Source organism: Oncorhynchus tshawytscha, linkage group LG22 (assembly GCF_018296145.1).
Source record: "Oncorhynchus tshawytscha isolate Ot180627B linkage group LG22, Otsh_v2.0, whole genome shotgun sequence".
Taxonomy (NCBI): domain Eukaryota; kingdom Metazoa; phylum Chordata; class Actinopteri; order Salmoniformes; family Salmonidae; genus Oncorhynchus; species Oncorhynchus tshawytscha.
In genome coordinates, this window is record NC_056450.1 from 41,796,770 (window position 1) to 41,816,769 (window position 20,000).

Genomic DNA, 20,000 nt, shown 5'->3' on the forward strand with positions numbered 1-20,000 from the left:
TCTCCTCCCCTTGTCTTTGTCCTAAAGGTGTTCCTCCATTTTAACTCTTGCACCCATTGTGGGTCGGCAGGGCAGCCTAGTGGTTAGAGCGTTGGACTAGTAACCGGAAGGTTGTGAGTTTCAAACCCCTGAGCTGACAAGGTACAAATCTGTCGTTCTGCCCCTGAACAGGCAGTTAACCCACTGTTCCCAGGCCGTCATTGAAAATAAGAAGTTGTTCTTAACTGACTTGCCTGGTTAAATAAAGGTTAAAAAAATAAAATAAATAAATAAATAAATAAAATAAATTGTGAGTCTGGAGTCAATGCAATGCCTACGATATGTTTTCTATTTACAGACTCCCGATTGACTAAGGCACGTAAAATATGTCTTTGAGACTTCACTACAGACACCCTGGTTCGAATCCAGGCTGTATCACAACCGGCTGTGAGCGGGAGCCCCAATTGGCCCAGTGTCGTCCGGGTTACGGTTTGGCCGGTGTAGGCCGTCATTGTGAATAAGAATGTGTTCTTAACTGACTTGCCTTGTTAAATAAAGGTTAAATAAATACATACAAATGCATAAGGATTGTGTGTCCAAGACTTTGGGGACAATAAAGTTTACTGTATGGTGTTGTACCTTGTCTCCCAGGTACGTTCTAGGAGCGTGCCAGAAGAGGTCTTGGTAGACATCAGGTACGTCACTAAGGTCCGCCTCCACCAAGTCCTGATCAGGATACACTGTCACAGGGACTTCCTGTCTGTCTGCTCCGAGCAACACCCAGTCCATCATATCCATCACCTGGAGGTCATTACAATGCACAGGGTATATTAATATAACATTTATACACAGTCACAGGGACTTCCTGTCTGTCTTCTCCGAGCAACACCCAGTCCATCATATCCATCACCTGGAGGTCATTACAATGCACAGGGTATATTAATATAACATTTATACACAGTCACCGGGACTTCCTGTCTGTCTTCTCCGAGCAACACCCAGTCCATCATATCCATCACCTGGAGGTCATTACAATGCACAGGGTATATTAATATAACATTTATACACAGTCACAGGGACTTCCTGTCTGTCTGCTGCTAACAGCACCCGGCCCATCATGTCCATCACCTATAACAAAACATAACACTTCCTGTCTGTCTGCTCCCTGTAAATTAAATTAAATTAAATGTATATATAGAATAAGTAGCCTACCCCTGTCTATACAGAAGAAAAATGCTACTAAAAGTTACTAAATGCCTGATTTGGACACGGATCATCATTAGTTTCTATAAGATGTAGATGGTTTTTAAATGCGCTAGAACGCAATTTGGGCGGCAAATACAGTGCCTTCGGAAAGTATTCAGACCCCTTGACTTTTCCCACATTTTGTTACGTTACAGCCTTATTCTAAATTTGATTACAAATTACTAAAATCCTCAGCAATCTATACACAATACCCCATAATGACAAAGAAAAACAGTTTTTTTTTTTAAAAATACCTAATTTACATAAGTATTCAGACCCTTTGCTATAAGACTCGAAAATTGAGCTCAGGAGCATCCTGTTTCCGTTGATCATCCTTTGAGATGTTTCTACAACTTGAGTCCACCTGTGGAAAATTCAATTGATTGGACATGATTTGAAAAGGCACACACCTGTCTATATAAGGTCGCACAGTTGACAGCGCATGTCAGAGCAAAAACCAAGCCATGAGGTCAAAGGAATTGTATGTAGAGCTCCGGGACAGGATTGTGGTGAGGCACAGATCTGGGGAAGCATTGAAGGTCAGCAAGAACACAGTGACCTCCTTCATTCTTCAATGGAAGATGTTTGGAACCACCAAGACTCTTCCTAGAGCTGTCAGCACGGCCAATCTGAGCAATTGGGGGAGAAGGGCCTTGGTCAGGGAAGTGACCAAGAACCTGATGGTGACTCTCACTGAGCTCTAGAGTTCCTTCGTGGAGATGGGAGAACCTTCCAGAAGGACAATCAGGTGAAATTGAGGCGAAGAGAAAACCGAATCCCCTCCGTTCCCCTCCGTTCTATTGTCACATTTTCCAGTCACTGGAGAATAAGATGGATGAGCTTTGTTCGAGAGTCTCCTATCAGAGAGACTAGTAACCGGAAGGTTGCAAGTTCAAACCCCCCCGAGCTGACAAGGTACAAATCTGTCGTTCTGCCCCTGAACAAGGCAGTTAACCCACTGTTCCCGGGCCGTCATTGAAAATAAGAATTTGTTCTTAACTGACTTGCCTGGTTAAATACAGGTAAAATAAATAAATAAAAAGACTTGAAAAGCTGCTATATGAAATGTCTTACTGAAACGTGGCTGGATGATGACGCTATGTACGTAAGTACTTAGTCCGTAATTATCACGGCTGTTAACATCCCTCCTCAAGCCAACATCGCTCTGGAACTCAACAAACTGTATGAGGTCATAAAAAAACAAGAAACCGTTCACCCAGAGGTTTCTGGTGGGCGGAGACTTTAACTCTTTAAAACCGTCCTACCTCACTTCTACCAAGACCTCTTCTGCGCCACTAGGGGCGCTGAAACTCAACCCACAGAAACCCATACAAGGCCCTCGCTCCTCCTCCCTGCAGCAAATCTGACCATGACTCCATTCTCCTGCTTCCTGTTTCCAAACTAAAGCTCAAACAGAAAATACAAGTGATGCGCTTAATATGTAAGTGGTCCGATGAAGCAGACACGAGGCTACAAGACTGTTTTGCTAGTACAGACTGGGATATGTTCCAGGATTCATCCAATGGAATTGAGGAGTTAACCACAACAGTCACGCACTTCATCAATAAGTGCATAGATGATGTCGTCCCCACAGTGAAAGCCCCTGTTTTTCCAGATGACTGTGTGATCTCGATCTCCATGGTCGATGTAAGCAAAACATTTAAACAGGTTAGCAATAACAAGGCCGGGAATACTAGGGCGAGTTCTCAGACCAGCTGGCAAGTGTCTTCACAGACATTTTCAATCTCTCCTTGTCCCAGTCTGGAATCTCAACAATGTTTCAAGCTGACCACGATTTTCTCTGTTCCTAAGAGCTCCAAGGTAACCTGCCTTAATGACTCCTGCCCTGAAGCACTCAGATCTGTTATTAATGAAGTGCTTTGAAAGGCTGGTCATGACGTCAACACCATCTTCCCAGACACCCTGGAACCCCTTCAATTCACATTCCGCCCCAACAGATCCACAGATGACGCAACCTGGACAACAGGGGAAATAACTACAGTGGGGCAAAAAAGTATTTAGTCAGCCACCAATTGTGCAAGTTCTCCCACTTAAAAAGATGAGAGAGGCCTGTAATTTTCATCATAGGTACACTTCAACTATGACAGACAAAATTAGAAAAAAAATCCAGAAAATAGCATTGTAGGATTTTTTATTTATTTATTTGCAAATTCCTAATTTTGTCTGTCATAGTTGAAGTGGACCCCTCAGAGGTTTGTGCTTAGTCCACTCTGGTTCTCCCTGTTCAACGACGACTGTGTGACCACACACACGACACCAACATCATCATCAAGTTTGCTGACGACACGACGGTTGAATCAGCCTATAGGGAGGTCAGAAACTGAGCAGTGTGGTGACAGGATAACAACCTCTCTCAACGTCAGTAATTACTAAGGAGCTGATCGTGGACTATAGGAGAAAGAGGGGAGCTCCCATCCATATCGACAGGGCTGTTGTGGAGCAGGTAGTTTCTTGGCGTCAACATCACTAAGGACCTAACATGGTCCACACACACCTGCGCAGTCGTAAAGAGCGCATGGCAGCTTCTTTTCCCCCATCAGGACGCTGAAAAGATTTGGCATGGGCCCTCAGATCCTCAAAAAGTTCTACAGTTGCACCATTGAGAGCATCTTGACTTGCTGAATCAACGTGTTGAATGGCAAATGCACTGCCCTTGACCACAAAGCACTACAGAGGGTGGTGCGGACAGCCCAGTACCGGAGCCAAGCTCCCTGCCATCCAGGACCTCTATATCAGGCGGTGTCAGAGGAAGGCCCGAAAAATTGCCAAATACTCCAGCCCCCCAAGCCATAGACTGTTAACTCTGCTACCATCTGGCAAACTGTACCAGAGCATCGGATCTCGGGCCAACAGGCTTCTATCCCCAAGCCCATACACTGTTAAATCTGCTACCGTCCGGAAAATGGTACCGGAGAATCGGGTCTCTGACCAACAGGCTTCTTCTACCCCCAAGCCATAAGACTGCTAAATAGCCAGACTGCTATTTAGTCAATTAATGATACCAGAACTGTCTTGCACTGATGAGCGGTGAAAGACTTCAAAATAAAAGTCAAGTGAATGATGGTTTGCAGGAGGCGTTAATGTTACAGATCAGGATATGGATACTGGATATAGTTGCCTGTCTGTTTGTCTGTCAGTTAAATAATCTCCACCCGCTTTCAATATACAGTACTTCATATCCCTCATTTACTCAAGTGTTTCCATTATTTTGGCAGTTATCACTATACATAACTGTTAATACGTATTAGCACACTTTAATTAAACCACTCAGCACTGAGTCAAAATATGTTTAATTTGTGTTTCAGCACAAAACAAGTATATCTGAGTTTTATGTCTGTTGTAATATAATCTGGGAACCTGTGGACAAAATATGGAACTGTTTAGCAAACACAGAAATATATAAACCCAATCCCTGTGTGCTGTACTGTCCTCTACCTCAGTCCGTCGTTTCTCTGAGCTGCGACAGCGGTTGGTGGCTCCGAAACAGAAACAGGAAGTGCAGCCTTTAGGGTTGGTGGGGTCAAGGTGGAAGGTTCCCACTCTGCACTGGTCACAACGACCACCCTGGACATTTTCCTGTCGGGGGAAAAAGGAGGTGGAAGACATCTTGTTGCCAATGATGTTATTGAGAGGTTGAAAGTGACTACTGGCTGAAACATTGTCTGTCTAGTGCAGGGGTGCTCGACTACTATTTGAGAAGGGTTCGGTCACACACATTTCCTAGGTGGCAAAGGTTCGGATGGAAATCGGATTGTAATTTATCGGCGTAGTAAAAAACAAACACCTTGCGATGGGTGTAACCCCAAACTGTTGAAACTGTTCACACCCCTCTTTGTTGGCTGAGAGAACATTTAGCTGTTTAAGAGATCAGTTTCTGCAATTCTACACATTTTGACATGGGACGGTGAGAAAATTTTGCAGTTTTAAAGCTAATTTATCCCAATTCTACACATTTTGACATGAGACGGAGAGAAAAGGTTGCAGTTTTAAAGCTAATTTATCCCAATTCTACACATTTTGACATGGGACGGAGAGAAAAGGTTGCAGTTTTAAAGCTAATTTATCCCAATTCTACACATTTTGACATGGGACGGAGAGAAAAGGTTGCAGTTTTAAAGCTAATTTATCCCAATTCTACACATTTTGACATGGGACGGAGAGAAAAGGTTGCAGTTTTAAAGCTAATTTATCCCAATTCTACACATTTTGACATGGGACGGAGAGAAAAGGTTGCAGTTTTAAAGCTAATTTATCCCAATTCTACACATTTTGACATGGGACGGAGAGAAAAGGTTGCAGTTTTAAAGCTAATTTATCCCAATTCTACACATTTTGACATGGGACGGAGAGAAAAGGTTGCAGTTTTAAAGCTAATTTATCCCAATTCTACACATTTTGACATGTCTTATGTGCGTTCATGTGATACCTGAGCAGTGTTGACATATCAAAATATCACTCGTGAGTAATATATTACTTCTATGAGGAACGGAGTTATATAACGAGTTTCTGTGTTTAAATACTGAAATACTATTGCAGTTACTTAAGTAACGAGTCGGTTCCTTTCAGAATCACATCTCTACCTGTGTGTTATATTTAGTATTTTAAAGCCTTGTCTCCTGCTACCAGAATTCTGTCTGTAGCTGCCTAAGGCTGCAGTTCTGAACCTCCTGTTCCCTTGTGTCTATTTAGTTTACCGTAGCTTCACATTTATGACTGTCAATCGTAAATGATCGGCCTATTCTTCAAATTTTACTGGGAAAACGTCTATTGCAGCATCTCCATGCCAACCATCTGATCTCTGTTTCGTTAAAATCTGCATTTAAATCTTTTGGAATTAGGCTATGTAGTTTACAATGTTGTTGGGAATTATGGAGCTGGGAGTGTTGTTGGGAAATACGTAGGCTGCCTGTTGATTGGTTGATCCAGAGCATCTATGGCAGAGATCTACTCTCTGGAACATATTTGGTCATTGTGGTACTTCCTGGTAGCCTAGTGGTTAGAGCGTTTGTCATTGTGGTACTTCCTGGTAGCCTAGTGGTTAGAGCGTTGGTCATTGTGGTACTTCCTGGTAGCCAAGTGGTTAGAGCGTTGGTCATTGTGGTACTTCCTGGTAGCCTAGCCTAGTTAGAGTGTTGGGTGGTTAGAGAGTTGGTCATTGTGGTACTTCCTGGTAGCCTAGCCTAGTTAGAGTGTTGGGTGGTTAGAGAGTTGGTCATTGTGGTACTTCCTGGTAGCCTAGCCTAGTTAGAGTATTGGGTGGTTAGAGAGTTGGTCATTGTGGTACTTCCTGGTAGCCTAGCCTAGTTAGAGTGTTGGGTGGTTAGAGAGTTGGTCATTGTGGTACTTCCTAGAGCTTTGGACTAGTAACCGAAAGGTTTCTGGATCGAATCTCCGAGCTGACAAGGTAAAAATCTGTCTTTCTGCACCTGAACAAGGCAGTTAACCCACTGTTCCCTGGGCGCCGAAGACGCGGATGTCGATTAAGGTAGCCCCCCGCACTTCTCTGATTCAGAGGGGTTAAATGTGGAAGACACATTTCAGTTGAAGGCAGTCAGTTGTACAACTGACTAGGTATCCCCCTTTCTGTTGTACAGCTGACTAGGTATCCCCCTTTCTGTTGTACAACTGACTAGGTATCCCCCCTTTCTGTTGGACAACTGACTATGTATCCCCCCTTTCTGTTGGACAACTGACTAGGTATCGCCCTTTCTGTTGTATAACTGACTAAGTATCCCCATTTCCTTTCTGTTGTACAACTGACTAGGTATCCCCCTTTCTGTTGTACAACTGACTAGGTATCCCCCTTTCTGTTGTACAACTGACTAGGTATCCCCCTTTCTGTTGTACAACTGACTAGGTATCCCCCTTTCTGTTGGACAACTGACTAGGTATCCCCCTTTCTGTTGGACAACTGACTAGGTATCCCCCTTTCTGTTGGACAACTAACTAGGTATCCCCCTTTCTGTTGGACAACTGACTAGGTATCCCCCTTTCTGTTGGACAACTGACTAGGTATCGCCCTTTCTGTTGTATAACTGACTAGGTATCCCCATTTCCTTTCTGTTGGACAACTGACTAGGTATCCCCCTTTCTGTTCCCCTTTCTGTTGTACAACTGACTAGGTATCCCCCTTTCTGTTGTACAACTGACTAGGTATCCCCCTTTCTGTTGTACAGCTGACTAGGTATCCCCCTTTCTGTTGTACAACTGACTAGGTATCCCCTCTTTCTGACTGACTAGGTATCCCCCTTTCTGTTGTACAACTGACTAGGTACCCCCTTTCTGTTGTACAACTGACTAGGTATACCCCCTTTCCCTTCCTGTTGTACAGCTGACTAGGTATCCCCCTTTCTGTTGTACAACTGACTAGGTACCCCCTTTCTGTTGTACAACTGACTAGGTATCCCCCTTTCCCTTTCTGTTGTACAACTGACTAGGTATCCCCCTTTCTGTTGTACAACTGACTAGGTACCCCTTTCCCTTCCTGTTGTACAACTGACTAGGTATCCCCCTTTCTGTTGTACAACTGACTAGGTATCCCCTTTTCTGTTGTACAACTGACTAGGTATCCCCTTTTCTGTTGTACAACTGACTAGGTATCCCCCTTTCTGTTGTACAACTGACTAGGTATCCCCCTTTCTGTTGTACAACTGACTAGGTATCCCCCCTTTCTGTTGTACAACTGACTAGGTACCCCCCCCTTTTCCCCTTTATATCTGCCTTCAATGACCATCAAAAATAGGATAACTTTACCAACCTGTCAAGTTTACCAGGACTGATAAATAAGGAACACAAAGTGTGTGTTCTCACCTTGCAGAGGCAGCTCCCCACGGAGGAGTCACACACCTCCTCCTCTGTTCCCGCCTCGTTGCAGTCACATGGTCTACAGTTGGGGTAACCATAGAAACCAGGGCTGCAGCGATCACACTGACGACCGATGATGTTGTTCTTGCATCTGGCGAATGATCACAAACAAACAAATGAACAAACCAACGTGGTGTTTTCAGTGGTCAGATAATATCACAGTCCATGTTATTATTATGAACTAATCTCAGCGTTTTGCCAGCAAATGTGGACTCATATTCAATCCAAAAAATGTACGATGCAAAGTGTTTTTCACTGAAAATAATCACGCTGCAAGTTTGACTGTGTTGCTCTGTACGTGCATCTGTGTCAGCGTGTGTTACCAGTGTCAGGTATCAGTAGCCCAGACAGCAGGCTGATAGAAGAGGCCTACTGAGAGCTGATAGCAGCAGCTTTACAGACATGTCTTGTCAGGACAGAGACCACAGAGGAATGTGACACACTACTGCAGAATGTCTTTATGTCTGGATGCTCACAGTGGATTGGAGGGGAGAGGAGGGGAAAGGGGAGGGGGAGAGGAGGAAAGGGGAGGGGGAGAGGAGGGGAAAGGGGAGGGGAGGGGAAAGGGGAGGGGGAGAGGAGGGGAGGGGGAGAGGAGGGGGAGAGGAGGGGAGGGGGAGAGGAGGGGAGAGGAGGGGAGAGAGGAGGGGAAAGGGGAGGGGGGGAGAGGAGGGGAGAGAGGAGGGGAAAGGGGAGGGGGGGGGGAGAGGAGGGGAGGGGAAAGGGGAGGGGAGAGAGGAGGGGAAAGGGGAGGGGGGGGGAGGAGGGGAGAGAGGAGGGGAAAGGGGAGGGAGGGGGAAAGGGGAGGGGAGAGGAGGGGAAAGGGGAGGGGAAAGGGGAGGGGAGAGAGGAGGGGAAAGGGGAGGGGAGGGGGGAGGAGGGGAAAGTAGACGAGGAGGGGAAAGGGGAGGGGAGAGAGGAGGGGAAAGGGGGGGGGAGGGGAGAGGAGGGGGAGAGAGGAGGGGAGGGGGAGAGGAGGGGGGAAAGGGGAGGGGAGGGGAGAGAGGAGGGGAAAGGGGAGGGGAGAGAGGAGGGGAAAGTAGACGAGGAGGGGAAAGGGGAGGGGAGAGAGGAGGGGAAAGGGGAGGGGAGGGGGAGAGGAGGGGAGAGAGGAGGGGGGAGGGGAGAGGAGGGGAGAGAGGAGGGGAAAGGGGGGAGAGGAGGGGAAAGGGGAGGGGGGGGGGAGAGGAAGGGGGATGGGATGGGGAGAGGAGGGGAGGGGAGAGGAGGAGGGGAGGGGAGAGAGGGAATGGGGAGAGAAGGAGGGGAGGGGAGGGGAGGGGAGAGAGGAGAGGGAGGAGGGGAGGAGAGGAGAGGAGGGCAGAGAGGGAAGGGGGAGAGGAGGAGGGGAGGGGAGAGAGGAGGGGAAAGGGGAGGGGCAGAGGAGGAGTGGAAAGGGGATGGGAGGGGGAGGGGAGAGATGGGAGGGGAGGGGAGAGAGGGGAGGGAGAGAGGAGGGGGGAGGGGAGAGAAGAGGAGAAAGGGGAGAGGAGGAGAGGAAAGGGGAGAGGGAGAGGAGGAGGAGGGGAGGGGAGAGAAGAGGAGAAAGGGGAGAGGAGGAGGGGAAAGGGGAGAGGGAGAGGAGGAGAGGGGAAAGGGGAGGGAGAGAGGAGGGGAAACTGTAACCTCAAACAGTGACCTCAAACTGTTCCTCAAACTGTCACCTCAAACTGTAACCTCAAACTGTAACCTCAAACTGTAACCTCAAACTGTAACCAAACTGTAACCTCAAACTGTAACCTCAAACTGTAACCTCAAACTGTTACCTCAAACTGTAACCAAACTGTAACCTCAAACTGTAACCTCAAACTGTAACCTCAAACTGTAACCTCAAACTGTAACCAAACTGTAACCTCAAACTGTAACCTCAAACTGTAACCAAACTGTAACCTCAAACTGTAACCTCAAACTGTTAGCTCAAACTGTTCCTCAAACTGTAACCTCAAACTGTAACCTCAAACTGTAACCTCAAACTGTAACCTCAAACTGTAACCTCAAACTGTGACCTCAAACTGTTCCTCAAACTGTAACCTCAAACTGTAACCTCAAACTGTAACCTCAAACTGTTCCTCAAACTGTAACCTCAAACTGTACCTCAAACTGTAACCTCAAACTGTAACCTCAAACTGTTCCTCAAACTGTAACCTCAAACTGTAACCTCAAACTGTAACCTCAAACTGTGACCTCAAACTGTGACCTCAAACTGTTCCTCAAACTGTAACCTCAAACTGTGACCTCAAACTGTTAGCTCAAACTGTTCCTCAAACTGTAACCTCAAACTGTAACCTCAAACTGTAACCTCAAACTGTAACCTCAAACTGTAACCTCAAACTGTAACCTCTTGTCCATTCTACCTGTATCTCTTGACTAGCAACACTCTAAAGTCACTGTTTTGCTCTCTCTACAAGTGGCCTAGTTTGGTCCCCCTTCCACATCACATTGGCATTACAGAGCACAATGAAAAATACCAACCCGGTTCAGCTACTACTAGCTATATTCCTGGCAGAATAACGAGAGGACATAAATGACCGTTTTTATACGTAGGCCTAATTTTAGAGCTGGCCCTTGAAGGCAAAGACTCACGATTTGGCAAAGTGGAGCTGAGTAAATATGACAGAAGTCAGAGAATGTCTCAGAAAAACCTCAGATGAGTACAGAGAAATAGACAACTTCCTTTTTTGGTGTTTTTAGGAGAGCTGTTGAACCACGCTCCTGTGAGAGGCAACTTTGCCCGAAATCCGGCGGATTCGCTTTAGATACCCATAAAAGCTAATATCTAGACTTTTACTCAGCGTGGCCGTAACACTAGTCTTGTGAAGCACATACGACCCCATTTTCAAACCCAGAGTGGTCTTTTACCTGCATTGAATGTCCTACACAACATCAGAACGTTTAGCTCAGTCGGTTGCTAACCCAGTCTTGTACCTGCACTGTCCACTGTCGGTGTCACAGCTGACGTCGGGGGCGGTGACCCCAGGACGGGAGCAGTTGCAGACCTCACAGCCGACCAGAGGATGACAGCCGAACGTCTGGGGCTCACACTGGATACACTCTGGGAGCAGGGTCCTCGGTGGGCAGATACAGTCTCCAGTCACCGGCTCACACAGCCGTGTAGCACACTGACACGCTGCGGGAGTAGAGGAGAGATCACATTCAATCCTAGCTGTAGACACACACACACAATACCACAGATATGTATACTGACATGTCATACACATTAGACTCAGACACTGAGAAGTGAGGAAGACTATGACAGTATAGTACACACAGACAGTATAGTACACATATACAGTATAGTACACACAGACAGTACACACAGACAGTATAGTACACACAGACTGTATAGTACACACAGACAGTATAGTACACACAGACAGTACACACAGACAGTATAGTACACACAGACAGTACACACAGACAGTATAGTACACACAGACAGTACACACAGACAGTATAGTACACATATACAGTATAGTACACACAGACAGTACACACAGACTGTATAGTACACACAGACAGTATAGTACACATATACAGTATAGTACACACATACTGTATAGTACACACAGACTGTATAGTACACACAGACAGTATAGTACACACATACTGTATAGTACACACAGACAGTATAGTACACACAGACTGTATAGTACACACAGACAGTATAGTACACACAGACAGTACACACAGACAGTATAGTACACACAGACAGTACACACAGACAGTATAGTACACATATACAGTATAGTACACACAGACTGTATAGTACACACAGACTGTATAGTACACACAGACAGTATAGTACACACAGACTGTATAGTACACACAGACAGTATAGTACACACAGACAGTACACACAGACAGTATAGTACACACAGACAGTACACACAGACAGTATAGTACACACAGACAATACACACAGACAGTACACATAGACAGTATAGTACACACAGACAGTATACACAGACAGTATAGTACACACAGACAGTACACACAGACAGTATAGTACACACAGACAGTACACACAGACAGTATAGTACACACAGACAGTACACACAGACAGTATAGTACACACAGACAGTACACACAGACAGTATAGTACACACAGACAGTACACACAGACAGTATAGTACACACAGACAATACACACAGACTGTAGTACACACAGACAGTATAGTACACACAGACAATACACACAGACAGTACACACAGACAGTATAGTACACAGACAGACAGTACACACAGACAGTATAGTACACACAGACAGTACACACAGACAGTATAGTACACACAGACAATACACACAGACAGTACACACAGACAGTATAGTACACACAGACAATACACACAGACAATACACACAGACAGTATAGTACACACAGACAATACACACAGACAATACACACAGACAGTATAGTACACACAGACAATACACACAGACAGTACACATAGACAGGACGCACAGACAGATAGAGGACGCACCAGACATTTATCCCAGTGTCCTCCCGTATCCCAGTCTCCTCCTGTATCCCAGTCTCCTCCCTTTTCCCAGTCTCCTCCCTTTTCCCAGTCTCTTCACTTATCCCAGTCTCCTCCCGTATCCCAGTCTCCTAGTCTCCTCCCTTATCCCAGTATAGTACACAGACAGTCTCCTCCTGTATCCCAGTGTCCTCCCGACAGATCCCAGTCTCCTCCTGTATCCCAGTCTCCTCCCTTTTCCCAGTCTCCTCCCTTTTCCCAGTCTCTTCACTTATCCCAGTCTCTTCACTTATCCCAGTCTCCTCCTGTATCCCAGTCTCCTCCCTTTTCCCAGTCTCCTCCCTTTTCCCAGTCTCTTCACTTATCCCAGTCTCCTCCCGTATCCCAGTCTCCTAGTCTCCTCCCTTATCCCAGTCTCCTCCTGTATCCCAGTCTCGTCTTTTGAGCTTCTAGTCATGAAATCTATGCAGCCTACTCAATCAGTTTTTATAGCTACTGTTTACAGGCCTCCTGGGCCATATACATCGTTCCTCACTGAGTTCCCTGAATTCCTATCGGACCTTGTAGTCATAGCAGATAATATTCTAATCTTTGGTGACTTTAATATTCACATGGAAAAGTCCACAGACCCACTCCAAAAGGCTTTCGGAGCCATCATCGACTCAGTGGGTTTTGTCCAACATGTCTCTGGACCCACTCACTGTCACAGTCATACTCTGGACCTAGTTTTGTCCCATGGAATAAATGTTGTGGATCTTAATGTTTTTCCTCATAATCCTGGACTATCGGACCACCATTTTATTACGTTTGCAATCGCAACAAATAATCTGCTCAGACCCCAACCAAGGAACATCAAAAGTCGTGCAATAAATTCATAGACAACACAAAGATTCCTTGATGTCCTTCCAGATTCCCTCTGTCTACCCAAGGACGCCAGAGGACAAAAATCAGTTAACCACCTAACTGAGGAACTCAATTTAACCTTGTGCAATACCTTAGATGCAGTTGCACCCCTAAAAACTAAAAACATTTCTCATAAGAAACTAGCTCCCTGGTACACAGAAAATACCCGAGCTCTGAAGCAAGCTTCCAGAAAATTGGAACGTAAATGGCGCCACACCAAACTGGAAGTCTTCCGATTAGCTTGGAAAGACAGTACCGTGCAGTATCGAAGAGCCCTCACTGCTGCTCCACCAAACTGGAAGTCTTCCGACTAGCTTGGAAAGACAGTACCGTGCAGTATCGAAGAGCCCTCACTGCTGCTCCACCAAACTGGAAGTCTTCCGACTAGCTTGGAAAGACAGTACCGTGCAGTACCGAAGAGCCCTTACTGCTGCTCCACCAAACTGGAAGTCTTCCGACTAGCTTGGAAAGACAGTACCGTGCAGTACCGTAGAGCCCTTACTGCTGCTCGATCATTCTATTTTTCTAACTTAATTGAGGAAAATAAGAACAATCCGAAATTCCTTTTTGATACTGTCGCAAAGCTAACTAAAAAGCAGCATTCCCCAAGAGAGGATGGCTTTCACTTCAGCAGTAATAAATTCATGAACTTCTTTGAGGAAAAGATCATGATCAGTAGAAAGCAAATTACGGACTCCTCTTTAAATCTCCGTATTCCTTCAAAGCTCAGTTGTCCTGAGTCTGCACAACTCTGCCAGGACCTAGGATCAAGAGAGACACTCAAGTGTTTTAGTACTATATCTCTTGACACAATGATGAAAACAATCATGGCCTCTAAACCTTCAAGCTGCATACTGGACCCTATTCCAACTAAACTACTGAAAGAGCTGCTTCCTGTGCTTGGCCCTCCTATGTTGAACATAATAAACGGCTCTCTATCCACCGGAAGTGTACCAAAGTCACTAAAAGTGGCAGTAATAAAGCCTCTCTTGAAAAAGCCAAACCTTGATCCAGAAAATATTTAAAAAACTATCGGCCTATATCGAATCTTCCATTCCTCTCAAAAATTTTAGAAAAGGCTGTTGCGCAGCAACTCACTGCCTTCCTGAAGACAAACAATGTATACGAAATGCTTCAGTCTGGTTTTAGACCCCATCATAGCACTGAGACTGCACTTGTGAAGGTGGTAAATGACCTTTTAATGGCATCAGACCGAGGCTCTGCATCTGTCCTCGTGCTCCTAGACCTTAGTGCTGCTTTTGATACCATCGATCACCACATTCTTTTGGAGAGATTGGAAACCCAAATTGGTCTACACGGACAAGTTCTGGCCTGGTTTAGATCTTATCTGTCGGAAAGATATCAGTTTGTCTCTGTGAATGGTTTGTCCTCTGACAAATCAACTGTAAATTACGGTGTTCCTCAAGGTTCCGTTTTAGGACCACTATTGTTTTCACTATATATTCTACCTCTTGGGGATGTCATTTGAAAACATAATGTTAACTTTCACTGCTATGCGGATGACACACAGCTGTACATTTCAATGAAACATGGTGAAGCCCCAAAATTGCCCTCGCTAGAAGCATGTGTTTCAGACATAAGGAAGTGGATGGCTGCAAACTTTCTACTTTTAAACTCGGACAAAACAGATGCTTGTTCTAGGTCCCAAGAAACAAAGAGATCTTCTGTTGAATCTGACAATTAATCTTAATGGTTGTACAGTCGTCTCAAATAAAACTGTGAAGGACCTCGGCGTTACTCTGGACCCTGATCTCTCTTTTGAAGAACATATCAAGACCATTTCAAGGACAGCTTTTTTCCATCTACGTAACATTGCAAAAATCAGAAACTTTCTGTCCAAAAATGATGCAGAAAAATTAATCCATGCTTTTGTCACTTATAGGTTAGACTACTGCAATGCTCTACTTTCCGGCTACCCGGATAAAGCACTAAATAAACTTCAGTTAGTGCTAAATACGTCTGCTAGAATCCTGACTAGAACCCAAAAATTTGATCATATTACTCCAGTGCTAGCCTCCCTACACTGGCTTCCTGTCAAAGCAAGGGCTGATTTCAAGGTTTTACTGCTAACCTACAAAGCATTACATGGGCTTGCTCCTACCTATCTCTCTGATTTGGTCCTGCTGTACATACCTACACGTACGCTACGGTCACAAGACGCAGGCCTCCTAATTGTCCCTAGAATTTCTAAGCAAACAGCTGGAATTAGGGCTTTCTCCTATAGAGCTCCATTTTTATGGAACGGTCTGCCTACCCATGTCAGAGACGCAAACTCGGTCTCAACTTTTAAGTCTTTTCTGAAGACTCATCTCTTCAGTGGGTCATATGATTGAGTGTAGTCTGGCCCAGGAGTGGGAAGGTGAACGGAAAGGCTCTGGAGCAACGAACCGCCCTTGCTGTCTCTGCCTGGCCGGTTCCCCTCTCTCCACTGGGATTCTCTGCCTCTAACCCTATTACAGGGGCTGAGTCACTGGCTTACTGGGGCTCTCTCATGCCGTCCCTGGGAGGGGTGCGTCACCTGAGTGGGTTGAGTCACTGATGTGATCTTCCTGTCTGGGTTGGCGCCCCCCCTTGGGTTGTGCCGTGGCGGAGATCTTTGTTGGCTATACTCAGCCTTGTCTCAGGATGGTAAGTTGGTGGTTGAATATATCCCTCTAGTGGTGTGGGGGCTGTGCTTTGGCAAAGTGGGTGGGGTTATATCCTTCCTGTTTGGCCCTGTCCGGGGGTGTCCTCGGATGGGGCCACAGTGTCTCCTGACCCCTCCTGTCTCAGCCTCCAGTATTTTGCTGCAGTAGTTTATGTGTCGGGGGGCTAGGGTCAGTTTGTTATATCTTGAGTACTTCTCCTGTCCTATTCGGTGTCCTGTCTGAATTTAAGTGTGCTCTCTCTAATTCTCTCTTTCTCTCTTTCTTTCTCGGAAGACCTGAGCCCTTGGACCATGCCTCAGGACTACCTGACATGATGACTCCTTGCTGTCCCCAGTCCAGCTGGCCGTGCTGCTGCTCCAGTTTCAACTGTTCTGCCTTATTATTATTGGACCATGCTGGTCATTTATGAACATTTGAACATCTTGGCCATGTTCTGTTATAATCTCCACCCAGCACAGCCAGAAGAGGACTGGCCACCCCACATAGCCTGGTTCCTCTCTAGGTTTCTTCCTAGGTTTTGGCCTTTCTAGGGAGTTTTTCCTAGCCACCATGCTTCTACACCTGCATTGCTTGCTGTTTGGGGTTTTAGGCTGGGTTTCTGTACAGCACTTTGAGATATCAGCTGATGTACGAAGGGCTATATAAATACATTTGATTTGATTTGATCCTAGTCTCCTCCCTTATCCCAGTCTCCTCCCTTATCCCAGTCTCCTCCCTTATCCCAGTCTCCTCCCTTATCCCAGCCTCCTCCCTTATCCCAGTCTTCTCCCGTATCCCAGTCTCCTCCCTTATCCCAGCCTCCTCCCTTATCCCAGTCTCCTCCCAATCTCTTCTCTCAGCCAGGCCTCGTATTGTAGTGACTCACGTCTACAGTTGGGGAACCCCCAGTAGCCCGTGGCACACTGTGAGCAGTCCCTGCCGATGACGTTAGGTCTGCACTGGCACTGCCCACCGAAGGGCTGGCAGGTATCGCTGTCCGCGCCCACCTCATGGCACCCGCAGGGCATGGCACCGTTGTTGAAGAACGCAGAGAGAGAGATGGCTGAACTACGACAGAATGGAGAGGCTGTGGCAGGACTGGAGAGAGGGGGGGAGGGGGGTGGAGAGAGAGCGGGGAGAGAGAGAGAGAGAGAGAGAGAGAGAGAGGGAGAGGTATTCACATTTGAGCTAGTTAGTCTCCAGTTAGTCTCTAGTTGGTCTCTAGTTAGACACTAGTTAGTGTAGTCAGTCTCTAGTTAGTGTAGTTAGTCTCTAGTTAGGCTCTAGTTAGTCTGTAGTTAGTCTGTAGTTAGTCTCTAGTTAGTGTAGTTGGTCTCTAGTTAGTGTAGTTAGTCTGTAGTTAGTCTTTAATTAGCCTGTAGTTAGTCTCTAGTTAGTCTCTAGATAGTGTAGTTAGTCTCTAGTTAGTGTAGTTAGTCTGTAGTTAGTCTTTGATTAGTATGTAGTTAGTCTGTAGTTAGTCTGTAGTTAGTCTCTAGATAGTGTAGTTAGTCTCTAGTTAGTGTAGTTAGTCTGTAGTTGGTCTCAATTTAGTCTCTAGATAGTGTAGTTAGTCTGTAGTTAGTCTCTAGTTGGTCTATAGTTAGTCTTTAATTAGTCTGTAGTTAGTCTCTAGACAGATGATTAGCTGTCCAGCTACTGACCAGGTGAGATTTGGTTCTGGGTAGTGAAATTACATTTGAGCAAGTATATATTCTCAGCCACAACACATAATCTAGCTTTTATTAGCTTTTCTTTTACATCAGACATGCTGTACAATAAACTCACTGGATGTAGAAGCTGTTCTGGCCACAGTTGCTGATGAAGTCATATGATTTGTCCAGAGGTTGTTCAGACAGATAACTGGAGCTGTAGCTGCTCTCTGGGACCACCAGAACATAGTCCTGACACACACACACACACACCACACACACACACACACACACACACACACACACATTGTTAGAACTTCACAGTCTTTATACACCTCTATCTACACTTTCCAGTGCGCTGTACTGAAATAGGTGTTAAACTCTGCAAGCAGACAACTGAAATGAAATGAACAACAACCACAAGCTCTATGGATTCATTTCAATCTTCGCTTGTCTTTCACTTATAAAAAATAAAGACATTTTCTCTCAGTGTTTCTAGACTAACTCACCAGCCAGAGTGTTTTTCCGTCAGGGACCTGGACGGTCAGGAAGATCTCGTTGTCCGTCACGTCCAGAATGATCTGGTTCTCCGAGATCAGAACGCTACGGCAACCGTAACCATGGGGACAGAAGGAGGCGTTGGCATGGCCTGGAGGATGGAGATTACAAAAAGATTACAAAAGATTCAAATTCAACTGTCAAAATATTTAAATTTAACTGTCAAAAGATTTCAAATTCAACTGTCAAAAGATTCAAATTCAACTGTCAAAGATCATTGTGATTTTCTGACATTTCCTGCGTTCTGTATTTTGCTCATTTATAGATTATTAAAGGACTTGATCACAATCTTTTAACAGCGATAGTATAACTATTGATATAGAGAGATATTCAAGGTGGTGTAATGTGTGTCTTTAGGGTTCACCTTGCCAGATGCGTCCACCGTTGATGAAGACCTGGACAGGGTAGGTGGGGTGGAGGGGCTGGTGGTAGTGGAGGATGAACACGTAACGACCCAGAGTTTGGACACGACCAGAGTACACTGCTGCATTCTGGAGGGCAGGAAGACAGAACCATCATGACTGCGTGACATTGGAATCGTTCCGCAGAAAACTATTAGTGAATTGGATTTCATTGTGTGACTGTCAGCGAATACTTCAATAACATCCAATGTGAGGTCTTTCTAGAACATAGGTTCTCAACCTTAGTAGATCTCTTGTAAAAAAAAAAAGACAAAATAAAATGTCGTAGACCAGGTACCTGAATGAAATGATGAAGGATTACCTGAGCGGAATCAAGGCGGACATGGTCCATGTTATCCGCTGTGGTGGGAGGACGGTCTCCGCTGGCCCAGGGAATGGTGTCGGCTGGACCCACAGGGGGGTCAGCAGGGGAGGCCAGGACAGGCTCCTGGACAGATGACCCTTGACCTTCCTTCAACACCAGCGAATCAGAGGGGGTCTGGAACCTAGACGGGATACAGGACGAGCTGGGATGGGAGAGGAAGAGGGGGGAGACGGAAGAGGAAGAGAGGAGGAGGGAGGGAGAGGGTAGAGGAGTGAAGGAGGAGAGGTGAAGAGGAAAGGAGAGGAGGGAGGGGGTAGAGAAAGAGGAGGTAGAGAGAGGAGAGGAGAGGAGAGGGTAGGTGGAGTGAGGGAGGGAGGAGAAGGGAAGGGAAGAGGAGAGGAAGGACAGCAGAGGAGGAAGAGGAGATGAGATGAGAGGGGAGGGGAGTAGAGAGGAGAGGAGAGGGAAGAGGAGGTAGCGAGAGGAAGGGAGGGGGTAGGAGGAGTGAGGGAAGAGAGGGGAAGAGAAAATTAAATAGTAGATAATGGTTAATGTTAGTGACTTTAATGTTAGTGACTTGGGTCAGGAGTTCAGTGATTGGTCTGACTCCACAACATATTACATCTTCAGAGCCTGAATCACTTCTGTCTGGTTACCTGTCAGGTGAGAAGGGTCTGTCTGGTTACCTGTCAGGTGAGAAGGGTCTGTCTGGTTACCTGTCAGGTGAGAAAGGTCTGTCTGGTTACCTGTCAGGTGAGAAGGGTCTGTCTGGTTACCTGTCAGGTGAGAAGGGTCTGTCTGGTTACCTGTCAGGTGAGAAGTCAGGTGAGAAGGGTCTGTCTGGTTACCGGTCAGGTGAGAAGGGTCTGTCTGGTTACCTGTCAGGTGAGAAGGGTCTGTCTGGTTACCTGTCAGGTGAGAAGGG

General features: G+C 46.0%; 1 protein-coding gene across 1 annotated transcript in view; it reads right to left on the reverse strand.

Moving 5' to 3' along the window:
- Nucleotides 1–20,000, reverse strand: part of lama5 (laminin, alpha 5) — a gene marked incomplete at its 5' end in the record, with an annotated part of 282,983 nt that overhangs the window by 79,174 nt on the left and 183,809 nt on the right. Inside the window, 9 exons of the mRNA XM_042304281.1 lie at nt 619–780; nt 4,681–4,821; nt 8,056–8,200; nt 11,035–11,236; nt 17,026–17,237; nt 17,928–18,043; nt 18,301–18,440; nt 18,714–18,840; nt 19,073–19,277. Coding sequence (XP_042160215.1) covers nt 619–780; nt 4,681–4,821; nt 8,056–8,200; nt 11,035–11,236; nt 17,026–17,237; nt 17,928–18,043; nt 18,301–18,440; nt 18,714–18,840; nt 19,073–19,277 — 1,450 coding nt within the window. The remainder of the gene's footprint in view (nt 1–618; nt 781–4,680; nt 4,822–8,055; nt 8,201–11,034; nt 11,237–17,025; nt 17,238–17,927; nt 18,044–18,300; nt 18,441–18,713; nt 18,841–19,072; nt 19,278–20,000) is intronic.